Source organism: Geotrypetes seraphini, chromosome 8 (genome assembly GCF_902459505.1).
Source record: "Geotrypetes seraphini chromosome 8, aGeoSer1.1, whole genome shotgun sequence".
Classification (NCBI taxonomy): Eukaryota; Metazoa; Chordata; class Amphibia; order Gymnophiona; family Dermophiidae; genus Geotrypetes; species Geotrypetes seraphini.
The window spans coordinates 20,792,164-20,814,392 of NC_047091.1; the positions used below are offsets into that span (position 1 = coordinate 20,792,164).

The 22,229-nt window shown below is 44.5% G+C and overlaps 2 protein-coding genes across 4 annotated transcripts in view; both read right to left on the minus strand.

Moving 5' to 3' along the window:
- The window catches only part of LOC117365777 (probable beta-D-xylosidase 5), a 42,228-nt gene extending 30,414 nt beyond the window's left edge, over positions 1-11,814 (minus strand). Inside the window, exon 1 of one of the 2 annotated variants that reach the window (XM_033956591.1) lies at positions 11,795-11,814. The gene's annotated coding sequence lies outside the window, so the exon portion shown is untranslated. Of the gene's footprint in view, positions 1-2,253; positions 2,274-11,794 lie in introns of those variants that run through there. The other variant, XM_033956592.1, reaches the window with a different exon arrangement.
- A 6,580-nt stretch (positions 11,815-18,394) lies between these two features.
- Positions 18,395-22,229, minus strand: part of LOC117365516 (angiopoietin-2-like) — a 68,027-nt gene continuing 64,192 nt past the window's right edge. For both annotated transcript variants that reach the window (XM_033955997.1, XM_033955998.1), the window contains exons 8-9: positions 20,227-20,357; positions 18,395-19,445 (exon numbers count right to left, since the gene is read on the minus strand). In XM_033955997.1, coding sequence (XP_033811888.1) covers positions 19,285-19,445; positions 20,227-20,357 — 292 coding nt within the window. In that variant the 3' untranslated portion in view covers positions 18,395-19,284. The remainder of the gene's footprint in view (positions 19,446-20,226; positions 20,358-22,229) is intronic.

The following is a 22,229-nucleotide window of genomic DNA, read 5'->3' on the forward strand; positions in this document are numbered from 1 at the left end:
AAGCATCGATCCCTGCGGCACACCGCTCGTGACTCCCCGCCAGTCAGAATATTGGCCTTTTACTCCGACCCTCTGCAGTCTACCTGACAGCCAGTGCTTGATCCATCTGTGTACATCCCCACCCACCCCGTGGTTCCACAGCTTCTTAAGCAGCCTTTCATGTGGCACCTTGTCAAAAGCCTTTTGAAAATCGAGGTAAATGATGTCCATGGGTTCCCCTTTGTCCACCTGACTGCTTATTCCCTCAAAGAAGTACAGTAGGTTCGTAAGGCATGACCTTCCCTTACAGAATCCGTGCTGGCTTGTTCGCAGTAGGTCATTTTTCTCGATGTGTTCGCAAATGTTGTCCTTGATCATCGCTTCCACCATCTTCCCTATAACTGAAGTCAGGCTCACCGGCCTGTAGTTCCCGGGGTCACCCCTCGATCCCTTCTTAAAGATAGGTGTGACATTCGCCAGTTTCCAGTCCTCCGGCACCTCTCCTGTTCTCAGGGATAGGTTGCAAACATGCTGGATTGTGCCCGCTATTTCCTGTCTTAGTTCCTTTAGAACCCTTGGGTGGATCCCGTCCGGTCCCGGTGATTTGCCACTTTTTAGCCTGTCTATCTGTTTGAGGACATCCTCTTGACTTACCTCTATATGCTCCAATTTTTCGGCCTGTTCCCCCCTCATGAGCTCCTCTGAGTCCGGTATATTGGATGTGTCTTCGCTCGTGAAGACCGACGAGAAGAACGTGTTCAACCTCTCAGCTACCTCTTTGTCCTCCTTAATCACTCCTTTCCTATCCCCATCATCCAACGGCCCCACCTCCTCTCTCGCTGGTTGCTTCCCCTTTACGTAACTGAAGAATGCCTTGAAGTTTTTCGCCTCCCTGGCCAGCCCCTCCTCGTATTCCCTTTTTGCTTTTCTAACCTCTCGGTGGCATTCCTTTTGGCAATTCCTGAGCTCCTGGTGATTTTCCTCCGTTGGGTCCTTTTTCCATCTCCGGAAGGACACTTTCTTGTCACTTATTGCCCTCTTTACTTCAGTTGTCATCCAAACCGGGCTTTTTGACCGCTTGTTCTTACAGCCTTTCCTGAAACTGGGGATGTACAGGTTTTGTGCTTCCTGCAGGGTGTCCCTGAATAGGGTCCAGGCGCTTCCTACAGTCTCCATCCTAAAGCTGTTCTTGAGCTTCCTCCCCACCATTTCCCTCATAGCAACATAGTTCCCTTTCCTGAAGTTGAGCGCAGTCGATGCGGTCCTCCTCACTATGGGTGTCCCCCTTTCTAATGCGAATCTGATTGCTTTGTGATCACTGTTGCCTAGTGGTCCTCCCACTTCTACCCCTCTTGCAGGCCCCCCTAATCCGTTAAGGATGAGGTCAAGAGTAGCTCCCCCTCGCGTCAGTTCCTTGACTAGTTGTTCCATGAAGCAGTCCCTCACAGCTTCTACGAATTCCGTTTCCCTGGTGCAGTTGGAGTGACCCGTACTCCAGTCTATCCCCAGGTAGTTGAAGTCCCCCATCACTGTTACACTTCCAGTACTGCATTCCTGCTTCAGTTCCGCTTCCAAGTCGTGTCCGACTGCATCCGGCGTACCAGGTGGACGATAATACAGCCCCAGTTTTATGTCTGCACCTTTGGTTCCCGGCAATTTGACCCATAGTGATTCCAGCCCCTCTGCCTTTGTCGCCGTATCCATCCTGACCGAGTAGATAGAGTCCTTTATGTATAGTGCTATGCCTCCCCCCTTCTTGTGGGTCCTGTCCCTCCTGTAGAGCTTGTACCCTGGCAGTGCCACATCCCATTGATTGTCCTCTGTCCACCAAGTTTCCGTAATTCCAATTACATCCAGGTCCTCCCCTTTGGCCATGACTTCCAGTTCACCCATCTTGGCCTTGAGACTTCTTGCATTCGTGTATAAGCACTGTAGGTCCCGGCGTTTTTCCCCCACCTCTGCTTTTACCTGGGCCACCTTCCCTTGAGTTTCGGGCTGTTCACCCGTTAACTGTGCCTCTGGTTTACCCTCATCCTTTACCCTCGCAAATTTCTGCCTAATCGTGTCCCCTCCACCCCCCTTCCCCGCTTTTCCTCGGAAATTTCCTGCCCTGCCAGCCCCCTCCCATGCTATTGTCCCCTGGGCCTTGGTTTGATCCCTCTTGCCTTGTGGCTCCTCCTTATTGCCTTCTGCTTGCACTCTGGTTCCACCCCGCCCCCCTGAATCCCCTGAATCTCCCTGCCGCTTAAGTCCCTCACAGCAAGTTGCTGTTACCTGGTGCTTCCCTCGCTGTCTGATCTCGAGCTCCATCGGTTCCCCGTCCTCCTCCCTGTAGTCATCCCGTTCAGCATCCTTTCTGGATACCGCTGTCCGAAGCGTCATCAGGTCTGCTGTCGGCTTTCCCCCTCTCCTTAGTTTAAAGCCCTCTCGATCTCCTTCTATAGCGCTACTAGATGCATGCAGTGCTGTACAGAAGACAGTCCCTGCTCAAAAGAGCTTACAATCTAAACAGACAAACAGAATGTCATGGAGAAGGGTTCATCTGCTGGCAGGGTTGGAGGGCAGAGGAGAGTACAGGACAATCAAGCCATTGTGACATCACTGAGGAGGTTGGCTCTGATTGGTGGAATGAGGCATTATGACATCGCAATCTCAGAACATAAGAATTTTTTTTGCAAATATTGTTCTATTTAATATATTGTATTGCTTTGGTGCAAACGTGGTTTTTCTTACTACATAGAGCTTTCTGGACTCCTGTTCGTTAAAAAAAATTAGATAGCTCTATGCTGGCATTGCCATCTTGAAGCAGGAACTTTAGATCACTTGTTATTCTATTGTCCATATATACTAGAATCTTGGAAATCAATTTGGAACCAAATTAATTGCCTTTTAGAAAATCATGTGGCATTATCATATGACACAGTATTATTTGGCATGGAAATGAGGGCAAAGAAACAAATTTGCTCTAATAATAATAAATTCTTGCTCATTTTAACAGAGGTTGCCATTCAACAGATCACGTACAACTGGAAAAACTGGAATAGACTCAATTACTGCCACATATATAAAATGGAAAGGACATTAGCTGTCCAAAAAGGAAATTATAGCAAATTTCAGGATGTGTGGAGGCTATTGATAGATTATTGCAAAGATTAAAAATATTCTTCCCTGATTATAATATATGACATATGAGGGAGGGTGGGGGGAGGGAAAATTTGATTATTAAAGAAATAGATCATTATATAAAATGAGGGGGGGTACAATATTTTAGGATGATACGATTAAATGTAAGAATTCAAGTGTTTTTAAATGTTCAATTGTTAAACATCATTTACTGTACTTAATTTTAAGATATGAAATGAATAAAGATTAAAAAAAAAAAAAGAACATAAGAATTGCCGCTGATGGGTCAGACCAGTGGTCCATCGTGTCTAGCTGTCCACTCCCGTGGTGGCCCTTAGGTCAAAGACCAGTGCCCTAACTGAGACCAGCCCTACCTGCGTACGTTCCGGTTCAGCAGGAACTTGCCTAACTTTGTCTTGAATCCCTGGAGGGTGTTTTCCCCTATAACAGCCTCCGGAAGAGCGTTCCAGTTTTCCACCACTCTTCTAGGTGAAAAAGAACTTCCTTACGTTTGTACGGAATCTATCCCCTTTCAACTTTAGAGAGTGTCCTCTCATTCTCTCTACCTTGGAGAGGGTGAACAACCTGTTCTTATCTACTAAGTCTATCTCTTTCAGTACCTTGAATGTTTCGATCATGTCCCCTCTCAATCTTCTCTGTTCGAGGGAGAAGAGGCCCAGTTTCTCTAATCTTTCGCCGTACGGCAGCTCCTCCAGCCCCTTAACCATCTTAGTCGCTCTTCTCTGGACTCTTTCGAGTAGTACCATGTCCTTCTTCATGTACGGCGACCAGTGCTGATACAGTTAAACAACAAGATACAGTTAAAGGGAAGGGTTCATCTGCTGGCTGGGTTGGAGGGCAGAGGGGAGTGCAGGACAATCAAGCCATTGTGACATCACGGAGGAGGTTGGCTCTGATTGGTGGAATGAGGCATTATGACATAACAATCTCAGCTCTGCTTCCTAAAGACTGAAACTCTTCACACTACTACAACTGTGAATTATTTCTATAGGGCTACCAGACGCACGCAGCGCTATAAAGAGTCACAATGACAGTCCCTGCTCAAAAGAGCTGACAATCTAAACAGACAAACAGGATGTTATGGATCCAGTTAAGGGGAATGGTTAATCGGCTGGGTTGGAGGGCAGAGGGGAGTGCAGGACAATCAAGCCATTGTGACGTCACCGAGGAGGCTGGCTCTTATAAAATTCTGTTTCTTTCAACTATGGGAGACCCAAGACTGCAGATGTGGACAAAGGATTGTTGGTAATATTTGTCCATAGTTATTTCATTAACACATGCTGAAAATTTGAGATTTTGTGGTGAGTAACTCTACCTTCAAGTTCGAAAGAAAGCTCAGAAAATACTGCATGGTTTTAAGACTATGAATTCTTAAGGGAAAGAGAATTTCAGCCTTTTAATAGTCATTCTAACAGTTCTGGAGACAGAGAATGTAGGGAGGGGTGAGATGGCTCTTAATGCAGTTTGCAGACTGAGATTTAACGGTTAATACAAGTGCTAGAAACTCTATATCAGAGATTGATTAATAATACAAATAAGCAGCCAATCCCTGTAAAGAAACCGCTTTGAAGGAGAGGCAGCCAAGGGGTTTGTAACACTCTTCTTAACAGGGTCACACTGCTGCCTGGGCTTCATTATACAGGAAGTGAGTCACAACCTATTCCCGGAGTTTACATTTTGGCTAAAGGGCTCTGGTGAAATTATGAGATTTGGGGTTTCCTAGTAAGTCTCATCTGTTTCTCCTCTCACCTCTTCACCCTCTGTTCACCCCTACGTCAGCTTCCTGCTTTCCCAGATGAAAATACATAAGAACAGCCTTACTGGTGTAGGGTCATGAAATGGTTAACTGTTGTTTAAAATATTGCTCTGGCCTACATAGCTGAAAACAGTGTACAATCTATTGACCTCATCTGCCTGAAATGTATGTCCCTGCCTTACCACATTGTAAGCTAAATAGATAAGAGTTTGAGCCATGATGTGTCCTACCCTCCTGTACATGTAACATTTAGAACTGCAAGGCTTAGATAAGCAGATATATGAACTAGCTTCCTATAGGACTATAAGTTGTAGCCCTGAACCTATCATAAGTGCTGGCTTAGGACCAATAATAATTGTAGAAAGTTATAGAAGTAACAAATGAAAATTGTAGTTTTTGCATATATTAGTTTGCATATGTTTAGTGAAAAGGGCACAAAAGTCCGTACATTTCCTGTTTCTAATACTCTTGTAAGCAGGCTGTTCACTGCACTAGAGTCCGGCATGCTGTAATAAACCTCTTGTACTTTCTTCACGCCTCTGACTTTGTGTGTCCAAGTGACCTTTCACTGGGTCAGACCAATGGTCTATCTAGCTCAGTAGCCTGTCCTCATGGTGGCCAATCCAGGTTGCTAGTAACTGGCAAAACCCCAAAGAGTAGCAACATTCCATACAGAATAGCAAGATTCCAGAACCCCAAAGAGTAACAAGATTCTAGAATCTCAAAGAGTGGCAACATTCATGGGCAAGCAGTGGCTTCTCCCATGTCTGTCTCAATAGCAGCCTATGGACTTTTCCTCCAGGAACTTGTCCAAACCTTTCTTAAAACCAGCTATGCTATCCGCTCTTACCACAACCTCTGGCAACGCGTTCCAGAGCTTAACTATTCTCCAAGTGAAAAAAATTTCCTCCTATTGGTTTTAAAACTGGGAGAAATGTGACTCAGTTACAAACAATTTTCAGGTTAGGGTCAGTTATTTTATTTTCAGGTTAGGGTCAGTTATTTTATTTATTTTCTGCAAATTATTCAGGTACTCAAACATTTTTTCCTATCTGTCCTGGGGGGGGGGGGATCACATTCTAATGTGCCTGGGGCACTGAAGATTAAGTGACTTGCCCAGGGTTACAAGGAGCAGGGTGGGATTTGAACCCACAACCCCAGAGTCCTGGGGCTGTAGCTCAAACCACTTTTCTCTTAATGGAACAAGATCCCATGTCAAGGATGACCCTGTGGTCATTATTCTACCATAAGGATAACAATCTTTAAGAAACTTTTCATGAGTGTGACTGGAGAATAAGTCTCTGATGCTGACGAAGGCAACTGGTCTGAAGAGACCCCCACGTTATCCATACAGGGCAAGAATCCATAATTGGATGTGAGACAGATGTTTGTTTGGCAAACAATACAAATTGAAATAAAACAAAAGATAAAAAAAATGGGACCAACTGGTATAATTTTCACATTAGGTTTAAATATTCTGGCAGAGCCAGACACATCAATTTGGAGAAAGGGGCGGAGGAGTTTGGCTGCACCCTCAGCATGATAGGGAGAAAATCAAATATCTTGAAAGAATAATGTTTATTCTCATGGAAATAACCCTCTGAGTTTAATAGTCTGCGAGATCAGACATTTACTGCCTCGCACAAAAGAGCGGTTGGTGGAAGACTGCCAGAAATCTGTCGAGGTACTGCAGTGAGGCCAAGAAACAAGATGTCCGGATGGTCCCCCATCAGAGGCCGCATTCAGACCTCCCGATAAACCCCAGTATTGTTTCTCAGGCTTTGATGGATGTTTCTGAAGGAGAGAGAGCCAAGTTTTCCCCAAGTGAGTGATGTAGTATAAAGGAATCATTGGAAATTACTTCTCAGATTAAAGAAAAAAAAGGCAGAGTCTGGACTATTTAAGAAGTAAGATTTAGATCCTTGGGTGGCGTGATTTTTTTCGCTAGACATGGTGGTTCTTAATTATTACATTTTCCACAAATTAGAGGACTACAATATAAAAGACAGTTTAATTCCTCTGTTGTTTATGCTGTTATTGCAATTTGGAATCATTTACCTGTTCAAATAAGGACTGAAGTTAATTATTGAATGTTTCGTAAAAAACTGAAAATCTTTTTATAGGATTTACCTCCTCCTTTACTAACGCATAGTGTGGGTTTTAGTGCCAGCAACGGCGGTAACTGCTGCAACGCTCATAGAATTCCCATGAGTGTCGGAGAAGTTACTACCGCTGCCGTTTCTAAAACCCACACTAAGCGTTAGTAAAGGAGGGGGTCAGTGTAATTTTCTTGTACAATATTTTAAGTAGAGAATGACACGGGGACAAATCTTTCCTATCTCCATGGGAACTCATTTTCTTGTCCCTGCCCCTGCCCCATCCCGAGTTCTTTTCCTGCCCCTGCCCCATCCCTGTAAGCTCCGTCCTCATCTGCACAAGCCTCAAACTCTTTAAAATCATAAGTAGCAACATTCTAGAGCTCAGATTGTGATGTCATAATGCCTCATTCCATCAATGCCTAAGCTCCGTCCTCATCTGCACAAGCCTCAAACGCTTTAGAATCATAAGTAGCAACATTCTAGAGCTCAGATTGTGATGTCATAATGCCTCATTCCACAATGCCTAAGCTCCGTCCTCGTCTGCACAAGCCTCAAACACTTTAAAATCCTAAGTAGCAACATTCTAGAGCTCAGATTGTGATGTCATAATGCCTCATTCCACCAATGCCTAAGCTCCATCCTCATCTGCATAAGCCTCAAACTCTTTAAAATCATAAGTAGCAACATTCTAGAGCTCAGATTGTGATGTCATAATGCCTCATTCCACCAATGCCTAAGCTCCGTCCTCGTCTGCACAAGCCTCAAACACTTTAAAATCCTAAGTAGCAACATTCTAGAGCTCAGATTGTGATGTCATAATGCCTCATTCCACCAATTCCTAAGCTCCGCCCTCATCTGCACAAGCCTCAAACACTTGAAAATCCTAAGTAGCAACGTTCAAGAGCTCAGATTGTGATGTCATAATGCCTCATTCCACCAATGCCTAAGCTCCGTCCTCATCTGCACAAGCCTCAAACGCTTTAAAATCATAAGTAGCAACATTCTAGAGCTCAGATTGTGATGTCATAATGCCTCATTCCACCAATTCCTAAGCTCCGCCCTCATCTGCACAAGCCTCAAACACTTGAAAATCCTAAGTAGCAACGTTCAAGAGCTCAGATTGTGATGTCATAATGCCTCATTCCACCAATGCCTAAGCTCCGTCCTCGTCTGCACAAGCCTCAAACACTTTAAAATCCTAAGTAGCAACATTCAAGAGCTCAGATTGTGATGTCATAATGCCTCATTCCACCAATGCCTAAGCTCCGTCCTCATCTGCACAAGCCTCAAACGCTTTAAGATCATAAGTGTTCGAGGCTTGTGTGGTTAAGGCTGAGCTTACAGGAATGGGACAGTGACAGGGGCAAAACTCACGGCGATGGGATGGAGAAATTGAGTTCCTGCGGGGACGGGGGAAAAATTTGTCCCGGTGTCATTCTCTAATTTTAAGTATTGATTGTCTCTGTATTTTCCCCATAGACTTTACGGCTTCTTTGGAGCAGGGACTCTCTCTTGAATGTGCTGTGTACGTCTAGCAGCGCTATAGAAATGACAAGTCGCAGTATTAGTAGAAGTAGTAAAACACCTTGAACCTTGCTGGTATAGCGTGATTCGTAAATTGTGCATTAGATGAAGACAGGACTCTAGTTTTGCCCCTGTTCCTAGTAAGAGAAATGTTGGAGATTGTTCATGTTTTATATATTCGTAACCTTTGATTACGCTGTGAACGATCATTTTTATTGCATCTTTTAACTATGCTGAAGGTCCATTTGTTTTGGACCAGGAGAAGTGAAGTACAATGAAATTTTACTCTGGATTTAAATGAGCCTGTTATCGGTGCTGTCTACGTAAATTTTGCTGTTTTCATGCGATAACATCGCCTGCACACCTGTTGCGTCCCTAGAGTGAGCATTTATGGCAGGGGTAAGAACATAAGAAGTTGCCTCCGCTGAGGCAGACCAGAGGTCCATCTCGCCCAGCGGTCCGCTCCCGCGGCGGCCCATCAGGCCCATTGCCTGAGCAATGGTCCCAGACTATCCCTATAACCTACCGCTACTCCTATCTGTACCCCTCAATTCCTTTATCCTCTACTCCTATCTGTACCCCTCAATTCCTTTATCCTCTACTCCTATCTGTACCCCTCAATTCCTTTATCCTCTACTCCTATCTATACCCCTCAATTCCTTTATCCTCTACTCCTATCTGTATCCCTCAATTCCTTTATCCTCTACTCCTATCTGTACCCCTCAATTCCTTTATCCTCTACTCCTATCTATACCCCTCAATTCCTTTATCCTCTACTCCTATCTGTACCCCTCAATTCCTTTATCCTCTACTCCTATCTATACCCCTCAATTCCTTTATCCTCTACTCCTATCTGTACCCCTCAATTCCTTTATCCTCTACTCCTATCTGTACCCCTCAATTCCTTTATCCTCTACTCCTATCTGTACCCCTCAATTCCTTTATCCTCTACTCCTATCTGTACCCCTCAATTCCTTTATCCTCTACTCCTATCTATACCCCTCAATTCCTTTATCCTCTACTCCTATCTGTACCCCTCAATTCCTTTATCCTCTACTCCTATCTATACCCCTCAATTCCTTTATCCTCTACTCCTATCTATACCCCTCAATTCCTTTATCCTCTACTCCTATCTATACTCCTCAATTCCTTTATCCTCTACTCCTATCTGTACCCCTCAATACCTTTATCCTCCAGGAACCTATCCAAACCTTCTTTGAAGCCTTGTAACGTGCTCCGGCCTATCACAGCCTCCGGAAGCGCGTTCCATGTATCCACCACCCTCTGGGTGAAAAAGAACTTTCTGGCATTTGTTCTAAACCTGTCCCCTTTTAATTTCTCCGAGTTCCCCCTTGTACTTGTGGTTCCCCATAATCTGAAAAATCTGTCCCTGTCTACCCTTTCTATACCCTTCAGGATCTTGAAGGTTTCTATCATGTCTCCTCTAAGTCTCCGCTTTTCCAGGGAGAACAGCCCCAGCTTTTTCAGTCTGTCAGTATATGAGAGGTTTTCCATACTCCTTATCAGTTTAGTTGCTCTTCTCTGGACTCCCTCAAAGTCAAAGTGTCAAAGTCCCTCCTCGAGGGCTGCAATCCAGTCGGGTTTTCAGGATTTCCCCCATGAATATGCATGAGATCTATTTGCATGCGCTGCTTTCGTTGAATGCTAATAGATCTCATGCATATTCATGGAGGAAATCCTGAAAACCCGACTGGATTGTGGCCCTCGAGGAGGGACTTTGACACCCCTGCCTTAGAGGTAAAGATTGAAAAATTTTAAGAAGCTAGCTACACTGTCAGACCCTTGGGAATCAGCGAAACGCTAATACTAACAAGTGTGTCTTAAGTCATTTTCAAAATGATAAAGCTCCTGACAACTCATTCCAAAGTGTCGAACCTGCAGTTGAAAAACAAGATTTTCGAGTAGAAACATCTAGCAACATCCTGCTCTCCAATCTCAATATTCTATTCGGTTTATATATTTTCAAACATTTAGACAGATAATCTGATAAAATATCAAATATCCCTTTACGGCCTATTTTCAAAATCTTAAATTGCACTCGACAACCGATTGGCAGCCGAAGAAATTTATTTAGACTTGTAACATACATAGTAACATAGTAGATGACGGCAGATAAAGACCGGAATGGTCCATCCAGTCTGCCCAACCTGATTCAATTTAAATTTTTAATTTTTTCTTCTTAGCTATTTCTGGGCAAGAATCCAAAGCGTTACCCGGTACTGTGCTTGGGTTCCAACTGCCGAAATCTCTATTAAGACTTACTCCAGCCCATCTACACCCTCCCAGCCATTGAAGCCCTCCCCAGCCCATCCTCCACCAAACGGCCATATACAGACACAGACCGTGCAAGTCTGCCCAGTTCAATATTTAATATTATTTTCTGATTCTAGATCCTTTGTGTTCATCCCACGCTTCTTTGAACTCAGTCACAGTTTTACTCTCCACCACCTCTCTCGGGAGCACATTCCAGGCATCCACTACCCTCTCCGTAAAGTAGAATTTCCTAACATTGCCCCTGAATCTACCACCCCTCAACCTCAAATTATGTCCTCTGGTTTTACCATTTTCCTTTCTCTGGAAAAGATTTTGTTCTACGTTAATCCCCTTCAAGTATTTGAACGTCTGAATCATATCTCCCCTGTCTCTCCTTTCCTCTAGGGTATACATATTCAGGGCTTCCAGTCTCTCCTCATACGTCTTCTGGCGCAAGCCTCCTATCATTTTCGTCGCCCTCCTCTGGACCCCCTCACTTGGTGTGATATGTTGATATCGTGATGCACCCATGACAACACGCGCAGCGGAATTTTATACAATCTGTAATGCTTTCAAAGCGTGTAGATGGAAGACCCAAATAACTGGCATTACAATAATCAAGCTTTCTAATTGCAAAATATGCAGTCTGCACTACTGTGGGTGTATTTGAAGGTGAGGGTTAGGCTTTAAGGCAATGGGAGAGTGTTGGGGAAGACACATAAGCAGTGGTTCCCTCCACGACCTGCTACAGCTGTTTCTTTTCTTGGTTAGGGGAGAAGGGAGGCAAAAAAAAAAAAAACTACAAGAGGCATTATGACCTAAAAAATAAGCAATGGCTGCCTTATCTTTATACACCTCCCAGAGAACTCTGTTCCTCAGATAAGCCGTTCTTAGCTTTACCCTTCTCCTCCACTGCCAATTCAAGACTTCGTTCGTTTCATCCAGCTGCCCCCTATGCCTGGACCCGAGTATGTCCGTCAAACCCCTTCCTTTGTTTAAAAGCAGACTTAAAACCTACCTTTCTGATATAGCCTTCAATCCCCTCCTACCCAGCCAGCAGATTAACTGTTCCCTTTAACTGTATCCATGACATTCTGTTTAGATTGTAAGCTCTCTGGAGCAGGGACTGTCTTCTTTGTGACTTTGTACAGCGCTGCATGCGTGTGCGTCTGGTAGCGCTATAGAAATAATTCATAGCAAAGTTTGGAAAATGCAAAATAATAGAGCATTTTGTGCAGTTGAAAGGAAAAGAGATGCTCTCTCCCTTGTTCCTTGTTATCGAAAGCGGTATACCTTATTCTGGGTCCTCCAGATCTAGTGTGAGGGGTGAAGGACAGACTGTTAGGACCACAAGGAGAAGATTCGGGGGGGGGGAGGGGGGGAACAGACAGAAAATGGACGTTAAGTTGTAGCCTCTTCTGTGCTCTTTCTTCACTGGCATTTCCTGAGCTTTGAGCGGTGCTATTCCAAAAATGCGTGAAGTGGTCAAGAATTGTTTCAACAAAAGTAAATGTTTGCTTCATACAGAGACCAGTAATGGATGGAGCAGAGCACGGAACGGGGGTGGGGGGGGGAGGGGCTCACTCTATTTCCACTCTCATTCTGCCACACCAGAGTTCATTTATTTGGACATTCTGGGGCTTCCCTATGATCCTCATACAGCTGGCCTCTCTAAGGATATTCTGGGGGGGGGGGGTCACATAGGATTCTGCCAACTTCTCCAGCCCACTGAGAACGAGACAACACACCACAGAAGGGACTAAAACTAGAAAATGACACATCCTACAAAATGATTTAAAAATACAGATAAGGTGATACCTTTTGAATCCAACAAATTCCCCCTTTTATAAAAGCCGTAGCACTTTTTTAGCACTGGCCGTGGCGGTAACAGCTCCGACGCTCATAGAATTCCTATGGGCGTCGGAGCTGTCACTGCCGCGGCTGGCGTTAAATATGCTAGGGAACAATGCAATCCATGGAAGCAAGACACCAGGTAGCATGGATTCAGAAAGGGAATATCCAGGTGGTTCAGGAAGGTGGACTAGATGTTGCCTAACTGGACTAGAGAGTTGCGCAGGGACAGAAATCCCACCCATCCCCGCCAGGATCCTCTCTGTCCCCACCCGTCCCTGCCAGGATCCTCTCTGTCCCCACCCGTCCCTGCCAGGATCCTCTCCGTCCCCACCCGTCCCTGCCAGGATCCTCTCCGTCCCCACCCGTCCCTGCCAGGATCCTCTCCGTCCCCACCCGTCCCTGCCAGGATCCTCTCCGTCCCCACCCGTCCCTGCCAGGATCCTCTCTGTCCCCACCCGTCCCTGCCAGGATCCTCTCCGTCCCCACCCGTCCCTGCCAGGATCCTCTCCGTCCCCACCCATCCCTGCCAGGATCCTCTCTGTCCCCACCCGTCCCTGCCAGGATCCTCTCCGTCCCCACCCGTCCCTGCCAGGATCCTCTCTGTCCCCACCCGTCCCTGCCAGGATCCTCTCTGTCCCCACCCGTCCCTGCCAGGATCCTCTCCGTCCCCACCCGTCCCTGCCAGGATCCTCTCTGTCCCCACCCGTCCCTGCCAGGATCCTCTATGTCCCCACCCGTCCCTGCCAGGATCTTCTCCGTCCCCACCCGTCCCTGCCAGGATCCTCTCCGTCCCCACCCGTCCCCGCAAGGAATTACCTCCATCCCGCCCTTCCCCATAAAAAGCAGCAATTACTTCTGACAGGATCATCAATTCCACAGTTTCTTTTGTGTTTGCGCTGCTGTTTTCCTTGTGGAATCTCTTTGGTGGAACCCTTTTTTTGTTTTCTGTTCAGGTAATTAACTTATTAAACCCCCTCTTTTACTAAGGCTGACGTGTCCATTATATTATATGGACGAACCCTGCTTCCAAAACCTTCCATCCCCGTGGGAGTCCCGTTGGCTAGAGCGGGGTCCCCATGGGAGTCCCATGGGCCAGAGGGGGGATCCCGTGGGAGTCCCGTGGGTTAGGGGGGGATTCCCGCGGGACCTGCGGGATTTCCGCGATCCCCGTTCCCGTGCAGACCTCTAATCTGGACTTCAGAATGCTTACGACATTGTTTCAAAGGAACCTTGATAAACAAGCTGGCCAGCAGGGGGAAGTACAGGAAAATGGTGGTCACCGAAGGCCACTTACTGATGGTAAAGTTAACAAAAATTGCTTGTTTGAATTTTTATGTTCTCATATGAACTAAGTTAGAGTGTTGCCGAAGATTGAACAACTGCCCATCATTAAAGATACGTTTCTTTGCAAAAAAAAAAGTGCTAGGGTTTTATAAAACGGTGGGGGGGGGGGGGGGGGAACTTAGGCAGGCTTTTACAAAGCTGCACTATTTATTTATTCAATTTTCTATACCGTTCTCCCAAGGAAACTCAGAACGGTTTACATGAATTTATTCAGGTACTCAAGCTTTTTCCCCCATCTGTCCCAGTTGGCTCACAATCTATCTAATGTATCTGGGGCAATGGGGGGGATTAAGTGATTTACTCAGCGTCACAGGGAGCAGCGGGGGTTTGAACCCTCAACCGCAGGGTGCTGAGGCTGTAGCTTTAACCACTGCACCACTCTAGAAATCAAAACGTAGTAAAAGTGAGTCAAGTAAAGGACAATGAAGCCATTGTGACATCACTGAGGAGGTTGGCTCTTATTGGTGGAATGAGGCATTATGATGTCACAATACCAGCTCTGCTTATCAGAGGCTGAAACTTCGCACTATTTATTTATTCAATTTTTTATACTGTTCTCCCAGGGGAGCTCAGAATGGTTTACATGGATTTATTCAGGTACTCAAGCATTTTTCCCTGTCTGTCCCGGTGGGCTCACAATCTTTCTAATGTACCTGGGGCAATGGGGGATAAAGTGACTTGCCCAGGGTCACATGGAGCAGCGTGGGTTTGAACCCACAACCCTAGGGTGCTGAGGCTGTAGCTTTAACCACTGCACCACTCTAGAAATCAAAATGTAGCAAAAGTGAGCCTAGTGTAGGACAATCAAGCCATTGTGACATCACTAATGAGGTTGTCTCTTATTGGTGGAATGAGGCATTATGATGTCAGAATACCAGCTCTGCTTATCAGAGGCTGAAACACTTCACATTATTTATTTATTCAATTTTCTATACTGTTCTTCCAAGGGAGCTCAGAAACGTTTACGTGAATTTACTCAGGTACTCAAGCATTTTTCCCTGTCTGTCCTGGTTGGGCTCACAATCTATCTAGTGTACCTGGGGCCATGGGGGGATTAAGTGACTTGCCCAGGGTCACAAGAAGCAGTGAGGGTTTGAACCCACAACAAATCAAAGGGTATTTAAGAGAGATCGTGGAAGGAAATGGTCTGAGAAACCTACTTGGGTACAGATGTTGCAATCTGAGGATATCTTAATCCACCTCCCTATTTGTGTAAACCAAACTTTACTGTATCATACATTAATTTTTGTTTTTTCATAGAAATTGCAAAACTTCACTTATCTTTAAAGTGTGCAGAGTACTGATAAGCCCAACGGGGACCCGTTTCGCCGCTAAACGTGGCTTTTTTCAAGGGTTCACAGGACACTTTATCCTAGTCTCCCACCTCACTTAGGGCTGTGTATTTGAGGATTGTTCCTAAAGAATCCCACATACCATCTTCCGTGTTTTCACGGAGTGGTTCACTTTAAACCCACAACGCCAGAGCGCTGAGGCTGTAGCTTTTAACCACTGCGCTGCATTCTCCCCCTACTACTGAGCAGCACAAATACTCATATATGCCGAGCTGGGTGGATCCCCTACAGCAGGGACAAAGTAACTATGGAGTCAGTAAAGACGCTGAACTGTGAATGAGGAAAACTGACTTGCACAGAACTTTTTCACACTTTTGACCGATTATTTTTGAATCTTACACGGTGTTACTCCTTAGCAGAATTGAAATTCCAGTTGGCGGGGTCGCCCGAAGCAGACACCGAAACGGGGCCGCGTTGGGACCCTGATGAGCTTTCTTTACAACTAAACTAAGTGTGTTTCTAGTCTCCAGTGTTAACCTGAGTGCAAAAGTTTTTTGAATTTATTGTATACAGTACTTCAATTAAGAGATATATATATATAGTTAAAGATTTTTTACACCTTTGAGCTGGACTCGCTTTTAACATTGATTAAGCGATGATTGGATGATAAACTCTTTCCCTAAGAGGGGGTTACCTCTCCCTCTTCAGAGTTTTATGTCTCTGAGCTGAGTTTTTGTACAGCGGGCCCTTCTCATTGGTTGTGCTATTTACTGAGTCAGTTTTCCTCATTCACAGAGCTGGGTGGATCAGCATTTAGCGTTCACAGCTGGGCGGCGCAGCTATGTAAAAGGATCCGTTAATCCTTTTTATTTTATTAGCTTCCAGAGGTTAATAGCTCCTTCCTCAAGTCAGGCCAGCAGATGATTTCATGCCATTTTTAAAACAAGAAAATTCCAGAAATTTCTTGCACTATTCTTACTCACGAGCTCTCCATAAGAATGGTACATGCTAACGAGAACATAGGAATAGCCTTTCAGGATCAGACCAATGGCCCGTCTAGCCCATCTTCACGGAGGCCAATCCGAGTCACCAGCTGGCAAAAACCCAGAATCTCAAAGAACAAGAAGATTCCAGAATCCCTAATAGTAGCAACATTCCACAGCCGAGTATGTGATGTCATAATGCCTCATTCCCCCAATGCCTAAGAACCAAACTCATGAGTGATGTCACAGTGGTTGGATTGTGCTTTACAATAGTGTGTGGTCTTTGTGATAAGGCGTATGGGGAGAGACTTAAAGATCTCAATCTGTGCACTTTGGAGGAAAGGCGGGAGAGGGGAGATATGGAAGATGTTTATTTAATTTGAAAAGAAACTGCAATGAGAGGGCATAGGATGAAGTTAAGAGGTGATAGGCTCCGGAGTAATCTGAGGAAATACTTTTTTACAGAAAGGGTGGTATATGCGTGGAACAGTCTTCCAGAAGAGGTGGTGGAGACAGAGACTGTGTCTGAATTCAAGAGGGCCTGGGATAGGCACGTGGAATCTCTTAGAGAGAGGAAGAGATAATGGTTACTGCGGATGGGCAGACTGGATGGGCCATTTGACCTTTATCTGCCATCATGTTTCTATGTAACTTAAGAATAGCTTTACTAGGTCAGACCAATGGTCCATCTTGCCCAGTATTCCATCTTCAAGGCGGCCAATCCGAGTCACAAGTACCTGGCAAAAACCCAAAAAGTGGCAGCAGTCCATGTCACCGATCCAGGGCAAGCAAAACAAAGTCCTGCCATCTCAATTGTGAGTGGCTGCCTCGTCCTGCTTCCCAAAGAAGAAATTCAGCATTTGAGTGTCTAGTGATGTTCAACAATAGAAAGGTTGGGCCCTCTTTTACCAAGCTGGGGAAGAGGTTTCTACCATGGCCTGGGGCGCTGAGGGGCTGAATCTACAAATGGTGTCCCAATTGTAGGCGGCAGTTGTCTCGCGCCTATGGAGACACATAGGGATGCTTACCGACACCCATGGGCACGATTTCCACTGGAAATGGCTTTGGGTGACTGTAAGTGTTCCTATGTATCTCCGTACGCACAAGATAGATGCCTTAAATCAGTGGTCTCAAACTCAAACCCTTTGCAGGGCCACATTTTGGATTTAACGGTACTTGGAGGGCTGCAGAAAAAAATAGTTAATGTCTTATTAAAGAAATGACAGTTTTGCATGAGGTAAAACTCTTTATAGTTTATAATTCTTTCCTTTTGGCTAAGTTTTAATAATAATATTGTCATTTATAGCTAAAGAGATATGATCAAGAAACTGTTTTATTTTACTTTTATGATTATGATAAACATACTGAGGGCCTCAAAATAGTACCTGGCGGGCCGCATGTGGCCCCCGGGCCGCGAGTTTGAGACCACTGCCTTAAATGTAAGCCAGTAAAATGTTGACCTCCATTTAAGGCGTCTGTTTAAAAAAAAAAAGAGAGACGCAATTCTCTAAAGGACGCCGATACGTGAGTGACATGTGATCAGCGGTCGCTTCTTAGGTGTCCATCAAAATCAATGTCCTTTAAAGGCTCTAAAAGCTCCAATGCTGCCCCGACACTCATAGGAATTCTATGAGCGTTAGAGTAGCGTTGGTGCATTTTGTATTTTGGGCCGCGGTAGAAACCTCTACCACAGCTCAGTAAAAGGGAGGGGTCGGGGTTGGTGTTTCCTGTGATGGAACAATATATGGAGAAAAGTTTCAGCTATGTAACTGGCCCAATTTCACAACATTTGACATGGCTGCTTCCTCCCCGTTTAGTGCGTAATTTTTAACAACTGCCGGCTTCTATTCAACGCACCAAGAAGGCAATAATTTACCAAATAAAAGAGCCCAGCGCCTCCTAGTGGCAGTGAGATGATTATTTATTTAAACATCATATTCACAATATACAATTCTAATACTTATTAAATTGCCATGCGAATGATTTTCTATTTCATGGTGCTAATCTTGCCAAATTATTACCTTTCACACTTTATTATTATTTCTCAGTGGGGTCGTTTCAATGATTTTGAGGTTGTTGCATGACTCATTTGCTATATCTAAGCAGGAAGGAAGAAAGACTCTTGGAACGTTTTTGCCCGCTTCAGGTTTTATTACTTGGGTGATATTCTTCCATGATCTTTTTTTTTTTTTTTTTTTTTAAAGTGCATGATAAACAGCATGAATTTAAAAGAAAAAAATCTGCATAAAATCTAGCAGTTCTTTCAACAGTGTATATCATCTTCTGGACACTTGCAAACTGCGAGGGCCTTCCAGAGAGAGCCCGGGTTCTTCTGAGTAAGCATTCCAAGCCTGCTGTTATACTTGGAAAATGATGTGTCTGTCTTTCAGGGTAAAATCCAATAAATGTCTATACTAGTCAAACCAAATGCAGCGTCCCAAGAACCCCAATCTTTTTTTCCTTTATGAAATTCTGAAATCCAATCCAATAGTTTCGCTCTTTCCTCATTAAGTCCCTGAAGTGTGTCATTCTTGAATCCACTCCAAGGCTCCAGTATGTTCACGTCTGAGCATTAACTTCCAGAAAACTCGACAGTCCTTTTGATAAGCTCTAAGCTCTACATGAGGATATGGATTTAGGGGCCAGGTTTGTTTGTTTTTTTTCTTTGTCCTTTCTACTTCTTCATTTCAACAAAGTAGCTAAAGTTATCAGGCGTCATGGCGAGAGGAAGAGCTTACCTCCGCAAGAGTCTGTCTGCCCAGCTTTGCACCCACCAACAGTGGCAAAGAGAACTTGGCTTGGTCTATGGAGTGCAGAGCCCTAGCTCTGGAGTCACCGGGCAAAGCACAAGCCCCTGGAAATTTGGCAACTCATTATAAAGCTCGCAGACTTCACTAGTCCCAAGTTCCACAAGCTACAATGTCAAACCATTTACAGTTTGCTGGTTCTTCTGCTTTTGCTTTCAATTGAAACGCTACTCCCTTTGAGTCCTGGCCAAAGACTCTGGTGATGTCACTCTTGGCCCGCAGCTCCTCTTAGCGGTCGGCAGGCTTAATCATCATGCTGACAGCCTTGAGACCATGGGTGGGTCCTTTCCAATAGTGCCACTTAATCCCATTGTATTTGATGGTGCTGAGACCACCAGGATAGTAAATTCCATTCAGGTTGGAGGGGCCACAAGCATCAAACCACCAACCTGTAAAAGAGAGGAGAAAGGATATATTACTGCAAGAAGTCTGAAGATGAGAAGCTATATTCCCAGTGGGATATGCAGTAGAATGCTTAGTGCCCTTCGAGCTCTATTAATCATATATCATGGGCTTTCCCTAGTGAAGGTGGGATCTAGAGGGGATAAAATTTAGAGAGTATGGTGTAGTGGTTAGAGCTCCTGCCTCAGCACCCTGAGGTTGTGGGTTCCAACCCTGCACTGCTCCTTGTGACCCTGGGCAAGTCACTTAATCCTCCACTGCCCCAGGTATGTTAGATAAATTGTGAGCCCACTGGGGCAGATGGGGAAAATGCTTGAAGTACCTGTGTGTAAACTGCCTTGAGTGTCCCAATCCCTTTCCCCGATGTCATAAAGCCTCATTCCACCAATAGGAGCCAACTTCATCAGTGATGTCACAATGGCTTGATTGTCCTAGACTTGGCTCACTTTAAATACATACGAGGAAGGGCTGAAAGGTTCTCAGCCCAACCAACCAATTTCCTAAATTCTGAGCATTTCGGTTGAACCACATCCACGTCATTCTCTTCTTGGTTGGGCTGAAAACGTTTCAGCACCTCCTCATATTTCTTGCATATTCACGAACTCACTAGGGATCTCCCTTCCCCTCTTACCATCTCTTTGTATCTGAGACAACGCAGGGTTAAGGAGTTGCTCAAGTTCACGAGGAACAGAATGAGTTGCTTGTGGTGTGTCTTGAAGCCCTGCACCACCCCCCCCCCTACCCTGCTCTTTCTCCCTTCTGCTTTACCTCCCGTTGCCATCTGGGAACATCTGCAGCTGCATCTGTCATTATCTGCATCCTTGGCGCTGAAGTCAGTTCCTGAGGGACTGAAACTACTTGTCCTTCCCGCTGTCCCACTGTATCCTTGCACACGGAGCCTGTAAAGAAACAGACATGACCAACGAGACACATTTATCACTGATATCATGAAAAGAGGTAAAGGGAGGCGTGGAAAAAAGACATCGGCCTGAAGTCACCATTTATTCTTAACAATACTCCAATTGAAATCGTTCCCAAATTAAAAATCTTAGGAGTTATAATCGATGACAAACTAGAATTCAAAGACCATATCAATAATATAGTTAAAATATGCTTCTATAAACTACGTTTAATACGATCCATTTCCAAATTTCTTGAGCCCAAATCACGCAATATTTTGATTCATTCATTAGTAATAGCCAAAATGGATTATTGTAATTCTTTACTGCTTAACATTACTCAAAAAGAAAAACGACGTTTGCAAATTATTCAAAACACTGCTATCAAATTGATTTTTAACGCCAGGAAATATGATCATGTAACACCATTATTTATTGATGCTCATTGGCTCCCTATTAGCCATCGCATATGGTTTAAGGTCTTGTTACTTATATTTAAAACCTTGGCTAATAATGAACCTCAGTTTATATCAAAAATGCTAATTCCCCACAGTTCCGCGCGTACACTCAGGTCATCCTCTCAAAATTTACTAGTTGTTCCCTCTTTAAAAATAATAGGCACACGAAGATCAGACATGCTCTCTGTAATTGGTCCTCAGTGGTGGAACTCTTTGCCCCAACATATCAAAAATGAAAAAGATATCCCTTCTTTTAAAAAATCCCTGAAAACATACCTTTTTAAAGATGCTTTTAACATTTAAACCTTCTTGATTTACGATTTTTCCTTTTAATAATTACCTAGTCTCCTTTTGTTTTTCCCTTATATGTTTTCTTGATATAACAGATGTAACTTTTTACCCTCCTTCCCCTCCAACCAATGTCTGTCTTGTCTTAATTTTAATGTTTATTTATTTATTTTGTGTTTATTTTTAATTCTATCCAATTTTATAATTATGTACATCGCTTTGTAATCAGATTTAGCGATTCATCAAATATTTAATAAACCTTGAAACCTTAAACCTTGTGTATTGTTCCCTCTGGAGCAGAGGGGATGCCGAGGGGGGGGGGGGGAGGCGGGTGATAGAAGCCTGCCTCACCCCCCTCCCATTTCTGCATCTTATTCTACTTGCCAGAGGTTATCAATTGCACATCTACAGAGAAAAACTTGGTATCATTTACGGAACCACTTCAATAAAAATCCTGCCATTTCATGTAACCTTTGTCAGAATTTGTATTAAAGTCGATGCATTGCTCTAACATCTCAAATGCTTCCAGTTACTACTAATCACTTTTATAGCGCTGAAAGGCGTATGCAGCGCTGTACATTTTGACATTTATAGACGGTCCCTACTCGGAAGAGCTTACAATCTAACTTGGACAGACAGATATGATAAGGTGAGAGGAGTTAGGAGTTGAAAGCACTCTCAACTAGCTGGTCTTAATTTACAGTCTATGACCCAGAAATATCAAAGAAGAGACTGGATGGACGGTTCAGGTCTTTATCTGCCGTCATTTACTATGTTACTATGTTTTAACTGGGCCTTGAACACTGCCAGAGACGGAGACCACCGTAGGAATTCGGGCAGAGTCTGGAGTTGGCAGTTGAAGAGAAGGGCACAGATAGGAGGGACTTACCAGCTGAGCGGAGCTTGGGGGGGGGGACATAGGGGGAGTTAAGTGAAGAGAGATAGTGAGGGGCAGCTGAGTGAGAGCATTTGTAGGTCAGTAAGAGGAGTTTGAATTGTATTCGGAAACAGATGGGAAGCCAATGAAATGACTTTAGGAGAGGAGTAATGTGAGTAAAGCGGCTCTCTCAGAATATGAGTCATGCAGCCGAAATCTGGACGGATTGGAGGGGAATGAGATGGCTAA